Raw genomic sequence first — 18,441 nt, forward strand, 5'->3', positions numbered from 1 at the left:
GAGCTATCTGGAAGTTGTGTGTATTTTGCTGAGGTGGGCGTGTGACCCTGGCTGTGGGCAGGCTGGAGTTCAGGTACAAGTCATCTAGCTAAGGAGAGACCTGCTCACTCTCCTGGGATTTGGTTCTTCTCTCCCTGTGGTGGGTTTCGGAACTGGCATTGGGACTGCTGGTCTTTCAAATCCTGTTGTCCATCTATGTATATGTTCCCACTGTTCATTACAGACCTCATTTCATCCTGATCTTGCCAAGCCGATATTGAGTGACCTCAGACAAGTCATTTCCTATCTGGGGTCTTTATCAACAGAATAGGATTAAGGGTGGTTGTACTAGTCTGTGCTTCTCAAAGAAGGAGGGATTTTGCAGCAGTAAGTTGTATATAATTTCTCTGTATGTATATGTGTGTGTATGCATGCTATGGTCTGAATATTTACATCCCCCCAGAATTCATATGTTGGAATCCTAACGCTAGTGTGTTGGTATTAGGAGGTGGGGCATTTGGGAGGTAATTAGGCAACACCTTCATGAATGGTTTTAGTGCCCTTATAAAAGAGGCCCAAGAGAGCCCCCTTGCCCCTTCTGCCATGTGAAGACACAGCACGAAGTTGGCAGTCTGCAACCTGGAAGAGGGCCTTCACCAGAGCCCAACCATGCTGGTACCCTGGTCTTGAACTTCCAGCCTCTAGAACTGTGAGGAATAAATATTCGTTGTTTATAAGCTACCCGGGTAATGGTATTTTGTTATAGCAACCTGTAGGGACTAAGACAATATGTATATCTATGATTTATACTTTTTCTGGAAGATTTGGAGAAAATAAAATTTTATATTAATACAAACATACCTAGGTTATGGCGCAGACTATAAAACTCACAATGCTTTTTTTTTTTTTTACTATACTTCTTTTTATTGCAGTAAAATATACACAAGATAAACTTTAACATCTTAACTATTTTTAAGTGTACAATTCAGTGACACAAAGTACATTCACAGTGTTGTGCAACCATCACCACTATCCATTTCCAGAACTTTTTCATCATCCCAAACAGAAACTCTTGTACCCGTTAAACAATTACTCCCCATTCCTTCCTCCCCCTAGCCTCTGGCAACCACCATTCTACTTTCTCTCTCTATGGATTTGACTTTGTACCGGATATAAGTGAAATCATACAATATTTGTCCTTTGGTGTCTGGCTTATTTTACTTAGCATGGTTTCAAGGTTCATCCACGTTGTAGCATGTGTCAGAATTTCACTCCATTCTGAGGCTGAATAATATTCCATTGTATGTATATACCACGTCTTGCTTATCCATTCATCTGTTGATGGACACTTAGATTGTCTCTACCTTTTGACTATTGTAACTAATGCTGCTATGAACATGGGTGTACAAACATCTGTTTGGTCCCTGCTTTCAATTCTTTTGCATATATACTGAGGAGTGGAATTGCTGGATTATATGGTAATTCTATGTTTAACCAATTGAAGAACTACCCTACTGTCTTCCACAGCAGTTACACCATTTGACAATGCCATCAGTGATGCACTATGGTTCCAATTTCTCTATATCCTCATCCACACTTGTTCTTTTCTTTCTTTCTTTCTTTCTTTTTTGTAATAGCCAACCTAATGGGTGTGAAGTGGTATCTCATTGTGGTTTTGATTTGCATTTTCCTAATGACTAGTGGTGCTGAGCATCTTTTTTGTGTGCTTATTGGCCATTTGTATATTTTCTTTGGAGAAAGGTCAATTCAAGTCCTTTTGAATGGGGTTGTTTGATTTTTGTTGTTGTTGAGTTGTAGGAGCTCTTTATATATTCTGGATATTAATCTCTTATCAGATATGTGGTTTGCAAATATTTTCTCCCATTCTGTGGGCTGTCTTATTACTTTCTTTTTTTAATCTGTCAATATATTTTTTCTTTTTTTTTTATTAGTTATCCATTTTATACATATTAGTGTATATATGTCAATCCCAATCTCCCAATTCATCCCACCACCACCACCCCAACCCCACTTTCCCCCCTTGGTGTCCATACGTTTGTTCTCTACATCTGTGTCTCTATTTCTGCCTTGCAAACTGGTTCATCTGTACCATTTTTCTAGATTCCACATATATGTGTTAATATATGATATTTGTTTTTCTCTCTCTTTTTTCTTTAATAGATATTTATTGGAGTATAGTTGCTTCACAATACTGTGTTAGTTTCTGTTGCACAACAAAGCGAATCAGCCATATGCGTACACATGTCCCCATATCCCCTCCCTCCTGAGCCTCCCTCCCATCCTCCCTATCCCACCCCTCTAGGTCATCGCAAAGCACCAAGCCGATCTCCCTGTGCTATTCGGCTGCTTCCCACTAGCCAACTATTTTGCATTCAGTAGTGTATATATGTCGATGCTACTCTCACTTCGCCCCAGCTTCACCCTCCCACCCCGTGTCCTCAAGTCCATTCTCTGTGTCTACCTCTTTATTCCTGCCCTGCAACTAGGTTCATGGATACCATTTTTTTTTTTAGATTCCATATATGTGTTAGCATACGGTATTTGTTTTTCTCTTTCTGATGTACTTCACTCTGTATGAGAGTCTCTAGGTCCAACCACGTCTCTACAAATGACCCACTTTCATTCCTTTTCATGGCTGAGCAATATTCCATTGCATTTATGTACCACATCTTCTTTATCCATTCGTCTGTCGATGGGCTCTTACTGGTTTCTTAATAGTGTCCTTTGATACTCAAAAGATTTTAATTTTCACATCTGAAGGTGGCGTGGGGGCCGCTTCTAGGCTCTGCCTCCCACCCTCTTCCCCAAGGGCACATTAGTCCTCTGTGGTATTGAGGACCTTTGGTGGTCCTCTGGTACAGTGATGGGATGGAAACTCTGCCCGGTCACCTCCTGGGCTCAGGGCTGTTTTCTGTTTACTGTGAAGGACATCTCGACAGGCCTGGAGGAGGCAGAGGGTCTGAAATGTGACTCAGACCCCGAGCCTCACCAGCAGCTGCCCCTTAGCCAGCAGCCTCCTGCCACATCCAGGAAGCTGGGGCCTTATCAGGACCAGTCAGCTTTCAGACAGCTCTGGGGCCCACCCAGCCTAGGACGGGTCAATGAGTAGGGGCAAAAGGTGACTCTGGTCCTCTCTCCACTTACTCCCCGCTGGCTTCTCACGGAACCGGAACTCCTGCTGGTAACCTCACTTCTTTGGGTCAAATGTATGACCTCTTGTCTGAAATGCCCTCGGTGACATCCTCGCATCCGTTGGTAATTTGGACTAGATGACCTCTCAGGAGCTTCCTGATCTCATGCTTGTAGTTTTCTAAAAGCAAGCAATGGAGAGATTCCCTACCAAACAGCATTCTTTGCCTTTGCTATGTATGCCCAGCAAGGAATTTTATGTTTTCCAACATAATATTTTTCAGAAAAGAGGGAGCTGGGTCCATCCAGAGTTCTTCCTATTTAGGGTCACTCTGTTCCTGTGTTTTGAACAATGGGCTGTATGGGCTGCTTGAAGGAAGTCACAGTCACCTGAAACTCTCGCCGTCAATGCTTGTTTGGGATCCTTTCAGAAGACACCTGACATACACAATCAATTTAAAAAGAAAGAAGGACAAAAAATGTAATACAGGTTGAGATTTATTCCCAGGAATCTGGTCTTCCATTTGCAAGTACTGGTTTTGTTGTAAAGGAGCTTTTAATGATCCCTGTAAAAAGCAGAGTAGTGGGTCTGGAGAGAGTAGCTATGCAGACTGACCCGAGCCAATCACTCGTTTACCTTCACTGTATTTCATCAATTACTATGTGCACTTTTTTTTTTTTTTAAACATTAAAACAGCTCTGAAATCAGGATTCATTTCCAGTCAGTGCTGTCTCATGATTATAATTGGCGACAATTTTTTTTCGGTCTTAGTGGTACACAAAGCGGTGGTGTGACTTCCAGCCGATCACATGTGAAGTTCCTGGAAATACAGTCTGAGGCACTATCCGTACTTCGAGGTCCATGAGGGCTAGAGGACCTGCAACCTGACCGGCAGGTGGCGCAGCACAGTGGGAGTCTCAGGCTGAGTCCCACCCCCCGTCCCCTCCCCCTATACAAATATTTTCCAGCAAGCGGGCACAAAAACATTAAGATGACCTGTTTTGTTGGCAGAAGTCCCAGCAACCTACCCTCTTAGGGGCTCTTAAGCACCTTTCTTGAAAGTTCGTGTGAACTGACGTGACAGCTGTCTGGTGGCACGCGTCAGCTGAACTTCTTGTGGGTTCAAGCCCAGAATCCTCCTTATAGGGCTCATCTGGGCTCATTCAGAGGGGAAGCCACTTTGGGGCACCCTCTGCTCATGCAGGAGGGAGGGTGCCCGGGGCAACACTTCTCATCAGTGTACATATCTCTAATTCCACTCATTTCTCCAATGAGACAGCATCCATCTGGCTAATTAGTAAACCCTCTGGTGTTGATCAAAAATAAGCCCAACTGAACCAAAGTTGTGGCCTCTGGAATGTGAGCTTAAGGTTTGTCTTTCAAATGCTAATGAACCACCACCCCAGGGGTATGGGTTAAAACTAACATTTTCACATCACACTGTCTGTGTGAAGTGTTTGAATGCAAATTACCTACAGTGTTATAAAGCAAATGAATACTTGTGACTTGGGGTACATTTTTAGCAATAACATTAAACACAGCTTCAAAAAGTGTAGCTTTCGAATAACTTAGATGGAAATGAGAATATTTTACTTAAACTGTGTTAGGTGACTCCGAAAAGTGGCTGTGTTATGAAGATACTGTTGTCAAAGATGCATGCAAAGATTGTGAACACACATTTCTATGAACTAGGAGTGGAAAAACAATATTTTTAAATTAATAGTGGGACTTCCCTGGTGGTGCAGTGGTTAAGAATCTGCCTGCCAATGCAGGGGACAGGGGTTCAAGCCCTGGTCCGGGAGGATCCCACATGCCACAGAGCAACTAAGCCCACGTGCCACAATTACTAAGCCTGTGCTCTAGAGCCCACGAGCCACAACTAGTGAGCCCACGAGCCACAACTACTGAACCTGCGAGCCACAACTACTGAAGCCCGTGCGCCTAGAGCCCGAGCTCCGCAACAAGAGAAGCCACTGCAATGAGAAGCCCTCATACCACAATGAAGAGTAACCCCCACTCACCGCAACTAGAAAAAGCCCGCGCACAGCAACGAAGACCCAACGCAGCCAAAATAAATAAATAAATAAATTAATTAAAATAAATAAATAAAATTAAATTAATACTATGTTGGATATGGTAAGGGATTCTAAATAGGTACGTCTAACTAAATTAATAAATTAATGTGATAAAGAGAGTGTGTACAATTTGCATCCCTAGAAGTTGTATATTTTTTTGGACCCTCTCATTGGGGAAACAGCCCATCAGTTTATATTCAGCCACCTAATATGTAAACATATTCATTCAGGAGGTGGTAAGTTTTACTGGCCATGTCCTTTAAGGCCTGGGATACACAGTGTGTAGGCTAAAGTTTACTGGGGGAGGGTCCAGGAATATGGATGGAGCACTAGCCTGAAACAGATAAGAAGTCAGGTGCAAGTTTCACCTCTTGTTAATTTCCCTTGGTTAAATCTGCCAGGACTAGCCTGAAACCTCCTGGTGCTGGTTTTGTTGTTGTGATTTGTCTTTTTTTTTTTTTTTTTAGGGCTAAATCAGGAGAACTTGGCAGATCCCTGAAAGTGTGTAACAGCCCATTTTCCTTTTTTTTTTAAAAGCTGCTTTAAAACATATTTTAAAGCTGTGGATCGTCTTTTAAATGAAATCCTATATGGAACACCAATATACTGTTGAAATATCAGCAAAGCTTCACGTTGTGGGTATTTAAAAATATTTATTTAAGTATTTGGCTGTGTTGGGTCTTAGTTGCGGCATGTGGGATCTTTTCATGGCACCATGCGAACTCTTAGTTGCGGCATGTGGGACCTAGTTCCCTGACCAGGGATTGAACCCAGGCCCCCTGCATTGGGACCACGGAGTCTTAGCCACTGAACCACCAGGGAAGTCCCTCACATTGTGTTTTGATTTCAGAATTATCTGAAGCCTTTTGTTTTATTCAGTCTTATTTCTAGACCTCTGTGAAAAGAGACAACAAACCAAGCTGCAGTTTGAAATACTGGAAATTACACTCTGGTTTTTACAATGTTGGTGAAATTAAGAGCTTTAGCTTGTGATGGCTAAAAAGACCAGTGAGTTCATTTTATGTGCCGTTAATCTGAAATGATTAACAATAGACACAACATACAAATCATCAGCTATGCTTTAATCACCGCCCATGATCATCCATGGATGTTTCACAGTATTGACAAACATAAAGGTTTACATTTTACATGCAAAATAACAATGTATCAATGGGAGAGTCCTTATTTCTTTGAATGGTGGGAAAACACCACACAAGAAATCTCCAACTGTTGAAACAGCAAGGTCAAGTTTGCTCTTACCTGTGAGTTTGTCTCAACCTGATTAATTGGCAAAGAGGGTCATTGTTAGCATCTAGGTTATAAACATCATTGTGAACACTGTATTTTTCATCTTTTCTCAGTAGCAAAGAAAAATTAAGTCCTAGTGCTTTGTGCTAGGACTTAATTCCCCTTAATCAAAGTTACTTCTCTTCTTAAAAGGAAGCTTATGCCTCTTATATTTTCTTTCTCAAAGAGAGGACTTGTGTTATTATATTTTTACTATAATTCAGAAAAATTTCAACCAAGACATCTTCTGGTTGAAATAGGGGTAGAAGTAACCTTTCTGTTTCTCCTAGTTACTGGTACAACGTCCACCCCCAAAAAAGTGGTCCCTGGAATGTAACTTAGGGTCCCACAGAATGCAGTTTCGAAGTCTCCAATCTCTCTACGTAGCCTGTAGTCCTCAGATCAAATAACACAACTCCAGAAGCATCCCCATCCCCACCCCAACCTCCCTCCACAGACATCACACAAACCGGAAATCAAATGATAGCATCTTTGGCAAGCCCCCTAACTTTTCAACGCCTCGGTTTTCCTGCCTGCAAAATATAAAATCAGTTTCGTATCTGAAAATGAATAACAATAGCAAATGTTTGTTGGATCTTTACTTTATGGCAGGCCCTTTACATAGGCTCTCTCTTTTAATCATAACCACCACCCTATGAAGAAAGTAACTGCTGTTATTTCCATTTCACAGATGGGGAAACTAAGGCACAAGGAGTTAAGTTCCTTGCCTGGAATTGCACAGGAAATGGCAAACCAGTCTTTAAACCCATGTGGCTTGAATCCAGCCCCGAGGCCCTTAACTGCTCTGCCTTAATTCCTGAGACGGAGTGGTGAAGGTGAAGGAGACCAGGTGGGCAGGCAAGGTGACCAGCACAGGCTTGGCACAGAGTGTGTGAGGGTTCCCCTCCTTCGAGGGTGACTGGTCCTGGTTAGTTGGGTGCATATCTGTCTCTTCTTTTCCTTTATACATTTCTTGGGGACAAGGACTGTCTTTTCATCTTTTTTTTTTTCCTGTGCAACATAGGAATACAATGGTGTGGAGGACACCTATTTTCCTCCATTCTGTGTGTCACAAACCTATGCAATTTTTATTTCAGTTAAGTTCTCCTTTTCCCTCCAGCTGCTGCAGCTCACAGGGTGTAATCAGCTCTACATTGAGCCCTTAACCTTATTCGTCACATGATAAAAATGCCGGACACACTGAATTGAATGAAGTTGAATGAAGTGTGTGAATCGTATGCTACGAAGTATTACCCTCCTTTTGTATGTTTCGTCGGGTCATCCTTCCTGGATGGTGTGTGCTGTGAGAGTAGGGACCATTTCTTTCCTTTTTCTTGCCCATGACATTGAAATCCAGGGAGAACCAGGGGACCAAGGTGGGCAAGTCCGTGGAAACCCAACCTTGGTCCCATTATTGCTAGAGGTTTTTCTGATGTGCCTGAGTCTCCCCTGGTACCAGACCGTTGCCTCTCATTCTGCCACCAGGTGAATTAGTGGTACATCTGGGAGTGAAAGTGTCTTGGTGATTTAGATCAGAAAACCAGGAGAACCAAGGCGTGCCAGGCCCACTTACATCAGTGTTGTTCATTTGTTTGCAAAGTATCAACTTTTATTTATTTATTTATTTTTAAACTTTGCAATACCTTATTTATTTATTTATTTTTTAATTTTTTGGCTGCATTGGGTCTTCGTTGCTGTGTGTGGGCTTTCTCTAGTTGTGGCGACCGGGGACTACTCTTTGTTGCGGTGTGCGGCCTTTTCATTGCGGTGGCTTCTCTTTGTTATGGGGCACGGGCTCTAGGCACACGGACTGCAGTAGTTGTGGCTCATGGGCTCTAGAGCGCAGGCTCAGTAGTTGTGGCACACGGGCTTAGTTGCTCCGCGGCATGTGGGATCTTCCCGGCCCAGGGCTCAAACCCGTGTCCCCTGCACTGGCAGGTGGATTTTTAACCACTGTGCCACCAGGGAAGTCCCTCAACTTTTATTTTTTAACCTGGGTAAAATGTACATGTGCTTTAAAAAATTATTTTCTATATTATTTTGTCATTCAGAAATATTTTGTAACTTTTTTTATTGTGGTAAAATGTACACAACATAAAATTTACCATTTTTAAAAAAAATAAATTTATTTATTTATTTTTGGCTGTGTTGGGTCTTCGTTTCTGTGCGAGGGCTTTCTCTAGTTGCGGCGAGCGGGGGCCACTCTTCATTGAGGCGCGCGGGCCTCTCACTATCGCGGCCTCTCTTGTTGAGGAGCACAGGCTCCAGACGCGCAGGCTCAGTAGTTGTGGCTCACGGGCCCAGTTGCTCCGCGGCATGTGGGATCTTCCCAGACCAGGGCTCGAATCCGTGTCCCCTGAATTGGCAGGTGGATTCTCAACCACTGCGCCACCAGGAAAGCCCAAAATTTATCATTTTTAAGTGCATTTTACGTTTACAGTAGTGAGCAACCATCACCACTACCCATTTCCAGAACTTTTTATCCTCCCAAACAGAAACTCTGTACCCCTTAAACAACAACCCCCGTTCCTCCCTCCCCCCCAGCCTCTATTCTGTCTCTGTGAACTTGCCTATTCCAGGTCCCTCATATAACTGGAATCATACAACATTTGGCCTTTTGTGCCTGGCTTATTTCACCTGGAATAATGTTTTCAAGTTTTCATCCATGTTGTAGCGTGCATCAGAACTTCATTCCTTTTGAAGACTAAGTAATATTCCGTTGTATTTGTAGACTGCATTTTGCTTATTTGCTAGTTTCTCTGTTCACCTGCTGGTGGACACTTGGGTTGTTTCTGAAGCACTCCTTCTTGGATGGTACTCTAACCCAGCCACACCTCGGATTGGGACCTGAACCCACGAGCTCTGACTTAGGAGGGGTCTCGAACCCACTGTCTTTTAATTGAAATGGCTCACCTGGTGTCAGGACTTACTGAAGCTCAGGTTCTTTTGTCTCATTGCACAAAGAATTCAGCGTGAGGCAAAGCAATAGGCAAAGGGTGAGTTTATTAGCATAGGATGCTTGTGAGAGATAGAGCGGGCAGGCAAGGGAGCACAGCCCCGAGAACAAAGAGGGATACATTTTTATAATCAAAGCAAAAGTGGGGAGGGGAGAAGACCACCTTCTTCCTCACTCTTGGGCAGACATCAAGGCTTACATCATTAGTTCCTCCTTTGACCCTACATGGTTTAACCGGGACTGTCATGGCACTATTTAAATCATATGTATATTAGCAAAAGAGTGGTAACATATACTAAAATATGGTAATTCATCTCAGGTTTTAGTATCATGTCCCCTTTCACCTAGTTTCTTTCACCTTTCACCTATATTCCTGTCTTGGTTATATGCAGAGATGCTACTCTTTAAGGACCATTAACTCCCTAACTTCATGTAACAAGATTCAGACCCCATATCTATTGTCTTGTGTTTTAACTATCAGGGTTTGTGGCTTGAGTGTGTCTGGCGCTTGGATGCACCTGGTCTTCCTTCAAGGTACTGCTGATTGTTGCTAGGTTACTGGATTCTTTTCTTGAGTGGTCATTAGTTTACAACAGTCTCCCAAACTCCCTTCCTCCCTGTCTTTAATCCCCTAGTGGGATTTCTAAACTAACTATTTAATTATCCTTCTCTATCCCTATCATTTCCACCTTTTGACTATTATGAATAATTGCTTACACCAGCAGTTATTATGCTTATAATTGCTGCTTACACCAGCAATTATTATGAATGATTGCTTATACCATAAAGATGCATATTTATGATGAAACATAAATATATTATATTTTGCTACATAGTTCCAGATAATAACGCATAGGACCTAAAGAACTATAATAAAAAACAAAAGTATAAACAAACCACAAAAACAAAAAATCACTTTAAGTTCAAAGGATGAACACCATTGCATCATTAAATAAGCATTTGCTGAAGGCCTGGGATGAGCCAGGCACACACCCTGGATGGATGGCGTTTCCAACCATCTCAGGAGGGTCCTCCCCAGTTGGGGTAGATGGGGGTGCAGGGGAGACAAGGCCTAGGCGGGTAGCTTTGCCTGCAGGCAGATGTGGATGGTGCTGCAGGAGAGGTACAGGCAAGTTCTTGGGGCCTTCGGAGGCAGGGACAGAACCCGTCCGTGGGGCTCTGAGGAGGTGGCAGATTTGGGGAGTAGGTGAGGCACGGACTATGGTAAGCTCCTAGCTCTGCTCTTTCTTTGCGGAACCCAGCTAGTATTTTTCAGTTTCTTGGGCCTGCCCTGAGGGCTTTGGGTTCCTCTAGTTTACATTACTCACAGCTTATTAAACAGTCTGAATCCTGCATTTAAGCAGCCCTGTTGCTCTGCTTCAAAGTGCCTCAGATTTCCCTGGTCTGGTCCTTTGGTGTGTCTTAGGGCAACCACGCTCCAGTCCACCTTCTGGAAGTGCTGCATCTCTTTGGGTGATCTGGAGCGCAGGGCTTGATGGACTCGGACCCGGGATCCCACTGTCTGTCCAGGTGTAGCACCTGATGCAGGGAGAGTGAGCAGCCCCAGCTCTCCCGGAGCTGTGTGACCTTGGGGAGGTTACTCCACCCCTCTGACCCTCTTGTGCAACATGAGGGCATTGGGTGACCTCTTTGGCCCTTTCCAGCGCTGTAATTTTATGATTGCCCTATTATGATTTAAGTACCTCCCTCTGTCACTCTCGGAGTGAATGACTCAGCAGTCTGAGAGTTTCACTATTGTTTTGAAGGAAGCCTGGTTATTTTGCCATCACAAGCAAGGGTATGTTCCTTAGGTAAACAATCTGACAGTCTTGATCCAGCTGGAGTTAGGCTGACACTCACTGGAGTTCTTCACGCTGTATTCTTTCAGTGAAGCGGCTCGGACACCGGCTGGCCAGAGGCATCCGGAGCCATGTCAGAACTTTGAGCGAGGCCTGGTGACAGGGACCGGCTGTCACCCACCAGTCTTCCCAGCTCGGCTTCAGGATGCTGAGCCTGAAGCTCCCCAGGCTGTTCAGCATAGAACAGGTGCCCCAGGTACGTGCTGTTGTTCCGGTGTTTGAGCTCCAGGCTGGGACTAGGGCTTGGCCTCTGCAACATGGCGACTGCTATGTCTTCAACCGGTCTGCTCTGTGTACACACACTCTCTTCAAGGATCCCCTCCCAGACTCCCTTGGGGAATTCGAGCCTCCTGTTTCCCTCACCTACACCAAACCTGGAAACGGAAGTGATCCTAAAACCGTTTAAGTTGTAGCCCTTCCCTGTGACATCTGTATTTTTTCCCGAAGCAGAGTCATTATTGAGACTACGGGTTCAAGCTACAGAGGTGAAGCTAGCAGCACTTGTCTGAGTGGCAGTTTTTTAAGGACCCTCCCATGGGTGCTTGAAAGCAGGCCAGGGGCAGAGTCACCTCAGAGTGTGGCTTTGAGGTTGTCCTCATCCCTTGCAGGAGGCCCAGGCCAGGTGTGTGTTGAGGCGATGAAGAGAGTTATTGATCCGCCTGTTCCTGGGTGCTCAAGGGCAGCTACCCTGAAACACCTGGGATGCATTGATAATCTGCGTCTTTAATAAGCCTTAGGCGAGGTCATGCTGCTTTTGAGCTGTGCCAGCGGTGCACCTCCTCCTTCCCTTGCAAAGTAAACGTCATCTCATTACACCCTTGTTTCGGTGTTATGTTTCCTTCCTCTTTGACTGAACAAGAATAACTGTTGTTTCATGGATGTTTTATCTGGAGGATGTCACGGAGGGAGGGGAGATCTCCTTTCCACCCAACCGACCACCAAGCCCTTACGACTTTCCCCAGAAAAATAAATCCCAAATGATCTCAGCAGCATGAATGGAAGGTTAAGAGGAGACAAACCACCAAACCCTCTTCCTAAAAGCCTGTGCGGCTAGGTGATGCCAGCTAGATGGCATTGGGGGGAAAATCAGAAGGATGCGGAGCTGTTGAGGGGCAGAGATGAGGATGCGGCAGGTAACAGACACACTGGAAATGAGACCAGGTTCCCACAATGCTGTTGGGCAGGTGGCCCACCTCTGTTCTCACAAGGCTGTAGACATCTTTTCCTGGTGCCCTGCCCTGGTTGGTCCTACCCACAGAGAACTAGTGGCTGTGATTAGTGGGGACACAGTGATCTTTTGATTCATTCATTCGTGACATTTTTATTGACTGCCTGCTATGTGCAAGGTGTTACTCTGTGCGGGGCCCAGAGAAGAATCACATACAAATCCTGCCCTTAAGGGGCTCTGTGTTGGTTGGGAAGGTGTAAAATTGTGCAGGAGCACTTCCGTTGCAAAGTGGATTAGGGTGTGTGCTCAGAGAGGGGCAGATGGGTTCAGAGAGGGGTTGGTCACTTCCATCATGGGGGAGGAGGGGATCAGGGACGGCTCCACGAACGGGGCGATCTGTAAGATTGGGTTTGAGGACGGGTAGAATTTGGGAGGCGGGGAGAGCACTCCAAGTGAAGGAATGGCATGAGTAAAGGCCTGGAGCTGGGAAACCAGGGGGCAGGTGTGGGGACTCTTGGGGCGGGGATTATGGGTACCTGCTTGGATATCTCCCTGGGAGTTTTGGTCAAGGTTGGGTTCAGAGACTGTGCCCAGGAAAGAAGTGAAGGAGAGAGGATGGTCTCACTGGGGACCTTGGGTAAACTGCTGGGATTCTGAATGTATGGGGGTTCTGAGGGTGAGGACCGGACGGCCCCTGAGGGCTGAAGATTAATGTGTCTTCTCTGTCCGGTTTTTCATAAATGATGGAGATGACAATTTTCTTTTTAGTAAAATGGCACTAGTCAGAGGCAGAGACCCAACATCACACCTCACATCTGTTTACTTCAGAACCTTCCTTGGGCTCCTGCATCTGCTACTGGGTTTCCCAGCATCATGCCCAAGGTTCATGCGGCCACAGAGAAAACACAGTGTCTCTGCCTGCCTGGAGGGTAGTTTTATTTGAGGATTTAGTGGGGGAGGGGGAAAGGCATTTTAAAAATATTCAAACAGATGCAAACATATTAAGGAGAAAATGCATAATTTTCATGAGTATTTAGAATAGGAGACTTCATAGAAATATTAAGTTTACTTTTGGTGGGCTCTGTGGGTTCCAGTACTTGGTCCCCAGAATGACCTTGGGCAGAGTGCCCTTAGTCTCCCTACCTCAGTTTCTGCATCTGTAAAATGGGGTGGTGCTAGAATCTGCTTTCTCAGGTAATGGTGAAGATTAAATGAGGTAACCCATGGGAAGTGCCTGGCATATGGTGAAGTCAGTAATGTTGGCCGTTATTATTATTATCAGCTCTCCTGTGCCCTCTACACTTGGAGGTGTGGGGTGTATTGGGAGGAGACGTTGAGCAGCCCCTCCCACAGACTCCCACCCCAGCTCCCTGCCTGGTATTCACAGGCCCAACCCCTACCCACCTCCCCCACTGTTTTTCATCTGTAAACCCTCTTCTCCAGCCACACTGGTGCTCTCTCTAGACTTCCCACCAGATTGGACATTCACTTCTCTTGATCTCTGTTTGAAGAAGGCTTACCTCCCCTGCCCCTCCATCCCCCTTTCTGGCCTCCTTCTCCGTGGAGCTGCAGGTGCCCTCTCCCTTCCCTGAGCCCCTTCAGCTGTTGGTTGGCACCTCTGCAGGCTGCCCTATACGGCCACCTCTCCCTTTGTATATCAACCAGCTGTGTGGCCTGGGCCACTTCCCTACCCTCTCTGAGCCTCACCCATCAGAGGAGGGTGGGGCACCGCCTCTTGGCATCCTCAGGGTTCTAATTCTGGTGCATTCCTCCTAATGGACTACTCACAGGAAAGGACAGTTCTCGCTTCCTGTAGAAGGTAGGACTTGGCCTCACAATTTCAAGTCTCCCTGTGTCTAATAACAGACCTGGGTACATTAGGGAGTTGTGAAAGATGTGAACAAACAGTTCAAGGAATGGAATAAGTATCTAGGTGTTGATTCCTAGACAGACCCAACCTAGAGACAAACAGGGAAGTCTAGACAGCAAGTTCATATGGAACATGGCATGACACTTGGCCAGGAAACAAGAGTATTTTGTGTCAAATTGAGAATCTTTTGTTAATGGTAACCTTGGCCCCCAGGCTACAGGTAAACTCACCACATTGGCCTGGAAGCCTTAATTTAGGGGCACAGGCAGGAGGATTCCAGAGGTGCTACAAAGCATTTCCCAGCCTTGCACTGTAGCTCTGCCGCTTACTGTGGGAACTTGGACAAGACTTGTAAACTCTCCAAGCCTCAGTTTCCTTATCTATGAAATGGAGATAATATCTGTCTCACAGAGCTATTGTGAAGAGCCAAGAAAAATGAAATAGAGTAGTGGGATAATTATGAAGGAACGGAAGCAGAGCCAGATCAGTGGCTGGGAGTGGTGTTGGGTAGGTGGGCTTGGGCACCTGAAACAAGAAGCCATCTCAATAGGCAACTGGTTTCTCCAGCTGAGAATTTCTCAAAGTGGGCGCTTGGATCACCACCACGGGAATACCTGGGCGCTTACGAAGGGGAGTCATGATTGCATGCTTTTTGTATTGTTCTTGATTTTAATCCAAATGAATGCTTTCAACATTTCATTATTTAATATAATGTTAGCTCTTTCTGTGTGTATGGGTGTGTATGTGTGTTTGTGTGTGTGTGTGTATGTGTATAAATAACCTTTATCAGGTTAAGAATATTCCTTTCTATCCCTAGTTTCCTAGGATTTTTTTTCCCTCTAATCAGTAATAAATTCTTTTTTCTATCAGTATATCTTTTGAGATGGCCATATATGATTCATTTAAGTTATTAACATGGTGAATTACATTGATTGATTTACTAATGTTAAACCAACCTTGCGTTTATTTATTTATTCTTTTTATTTTTACTTACTTACTTACTTATTTATTTATTTTGGCCGCACCGTGCAGCATGCGGGATCTTAATTCCCTGACCAGGGATTAAACCTGTGCCCCTTGCAGTGGAAGTGTGGAGTCTTAACCACTGGACTGCCAGGGAAGTCCCCAACCTTGCATTTGAATATTACTTGGTCATGATGGAGTATCTTTTTAATCTATCGCTGAAATCAGCTGATATTTTGTCTAGGATCCTTAAATCTATTTATTGAGTTGGCCTGAAATTTTTTCTTCTTATACTGCCCTCCCCTGGATTGGGGATTAAGATGGTGCCAACCACAAATGAGTTGGAGAGTGTTGCCTATTTATTCTATGGAAAATATATGTAGTATTTGTATAATATTAGAATTATACATTCCTGACAGCTTGGTAGAATTTACCTGGAAAATTGTCTGAGCAGGGCCACCATGTTGCCCACCCAAGGGAGCATTGTTTATCTCTTAGTCTACGTGAATGACAGACTGTGGAATTGTGCAAGGAGCAACTCGATGCTACAGCTGCATTTTCTCTGTAGAAAGTTTTTTTTATAACAGTTTTGTTGAAATATAATTCACATACCATAAAATTCTCCCTTTAAGAGTATATAGCTCAGTGGGTTTTAGTATGTTGACACACACAAAGTATGTTGTACAAAACCATCACCAAATTGAATTTTAGAACATTGTTAACACCGCAGAAAGAAACTCTGTACCAATTAGCAGACATTTCCCACTGCCCCCACTCGCAGGCCTATGGCAACCACTAATTTACTTTGTCTCTATGGATTTGCCTCTTCTGGATATTTCATTTAAATGGGGTCATGCAGTAGGTGGCCTTTTGTGAATGCCTTCTTTCACTTAGCATAGTGTTCTCAAGGTTCATATGTGCTGTAGCATGGATTAGTACTTCATTTGTTTTTATGGCTGAATAATATTCTATTTATGGATATACCAGTTTGTTTATTCATTCCTCAATTGATGGACACTTAAGTTGTTTCCAATTTTTGGTTATTATGAGTAATGCTCTGAACATTTGTGTACAAGTTTTTGTGTGGACATATTTTCAGTTCCCCTAGGTACACACCTAGGAGTGGAATTGCTGGGTCACATGGTAACTCTATGCTTAACTTTTATTTTTATTGTGGCAAAATATACTTAACATAAAATTTACCATCTTAACCATTTCAAAGTGCACAGTTCTGTGGTATTAAATACATTCACATTGTTTGGCAACCATCACCACCATTCATCTCCATTCTATTTATCTTGTAAAGCTGAAACTCTGTACCCATTAAATAAGAACTCCCCATTTTCCCCTACCCCAGCCTCTGACAACCACCATTAATACTTTTTGTCTTTATGATTTGACTACTTTAAGTATTTCATATAAGTGGAATTATATAATATTTGTCTTTTTGTGACTGTCTTATTTATTTTACCTAGCATAATGTCTTCAAGGTTTATCCATATTATAGCATATACCAGAATTTCCTTCTTTTTAAAGGCTGAATAATATTCCATTGTATGTACATACCACATTTTGCTTATCCATTCATCCATGAATAAGTACTAGGTTGCTTGTATGTTTTAGCTATTGTGAATAATGCTGCTATGAACATAGGTGTTGAGATATCCCTTCAAGACCCTGCTTTCAATCCTTTTGGGTATGTACCCAGAAGTGGAATTGCTGGATCATTTGGCCATTAAAAAAAATTTTTTTTGAAGAACCACCCTGTTGCTTTCCACAGTGGCTGTACCATTTTACATTCCCACCAACAGTTCACAAGTGTTCCAGTTTCTCCACATCTTCACCAACACTTGTTGTTTTCTGTTTTTTTTTTTTTTATAGTAGCCATCCTAATGGATATAAGGTGATATCTCATTGTAGTTTTGATTTGAATTTCCCTAAAGATTAGTTATGTTGAGCATCTTTTCATGTGCTTATTGGCCATTTGTATATCTTCTTGGGAGAAATGTCTACTCAAGTCTTTGGCCAATTTTTAAGTTGGGTCATTTGTCTTTTTGTTGTTGAGTTGTAAGTGTTCTTTATATATTTTTGATACAAGTCCCTTATCAGATACATGGTTTGAAAATGTTTTCTACCATTCTGTGTGTTGCATTTTCATGTTATTGATGGTATCCTTGGAAGCACAAAAGTTTTAAAATTTAATATTATCTATTATTTTTCTTTTGTTGCTTGTGCTTTTGATGTTATAGCAAAAAAACCTTTGGCTGATCCAAGGTCATGAAGATTTACTCCTATATTTTCTTCTAAGAGTTTTATCCCTAAAATTTAAGTCTATGATCCATTTTTTTTTGCGTTAGTTATTGCATGTGGTGTGAAATAGGGGTCCAACTTTATTCTTTTCTTTTTTTCATGTGGGTATCAAGCAGTGCCAGCACCATTTATTGGAAAGACTATTCATTATTTCTTCATTGAATTATCTTGACACCTTTATTGAAAATTGATTGACTGTAAATGTGAGGCTTTATTTCTGGATTCTCAGTTCTATTCCATTGATCTGTTTGTCTCTTCTTATGTCAGTACCACATTGTCTTGATTACTGTGCTTTGTAATGAGTTTTGAAATTGGGAAGTGTAAGTCCTTTAACCTTGATCTTCTTTTTCAAGATTGTTTTGGCTGTTCAGGGTCCCTTGCATTTCCTTATGAATTTTAAGATCTATTTGTCAATTTCTGCAAACAGACAGACCAACAAAAAAACCAGCCAGGATTTTGAGAGGGATTGTACTGAATCTGTTGATCAATTTGGGGGGCATTACCATCTTAATAATATTAAGTAAATTAAATCCATGAACATGGTCTGTCTTTCCATTTGTCTAGTTATTCTTTAATTTCTTTCAGTGATGTTTTGTAGTTTTCAGTATACAAGTCTTGCACCATTAAAATGATTTGTTAAATTTATTTCTAAGTATTTTATTGTTTTTGATACTGTTGTAAATGGAATTGTTTCCTTAAATTCATTTCAGATTGTTATTGCTAGAATATAGAAAACCGAGTTTTGTATATTTATCTTATATCCTGCATGCTTGCTGAACTAATTTATTAGTTCTAATAGTATTTTAGTGGATCCTTTAGGAAC

General features: G+C 43.0%; 1 protein-coding gene across 9 annotated transcripts in view; it reads left to right on the forward strand.

The window, feature by feature from the left end:
* The window catches only part of PAQR5 (progestin and adipoQ receptor family member 5), an 86,752-nt gene that overhangs the window by 31,309 nt on the left and 37,002 nt on the right, over positions 1–18,441 (forward strand). For 5 of the 9 annotated variants that reach the window (XM_082446953.1, XM_082446952.1, XM_082446955.1 and 2 more), the window contains one exon: positions 11,337–11,503. The exons of the other annotated variants lie outside the window; for them this stretch is intronic. In XM_082446953.1, coding sequence (XP_082303079.1) covers positions 11,453–11,503 — 51 coding nt within the window. In that variant the 5' untranslated portion in view covers positions 11,337–11,452. The remainder of the gene's footprint in view (positions 1–11,336; positions 11,504–18,441) is intronic. 9 annotated transcript variants of the gene reach the window in all.

This window comes from Balaenoptera physalus, assembly GCF_965194825.1.
Source record: "Balaenoptera physalus genome assembly, chromosome: 2".
NCBI lineage: Eukaryota > Metazoa > Chordata > Mammalia > Artiodactyla > Balaenopteridae > Balaenoptera > Balaenoptera physalus.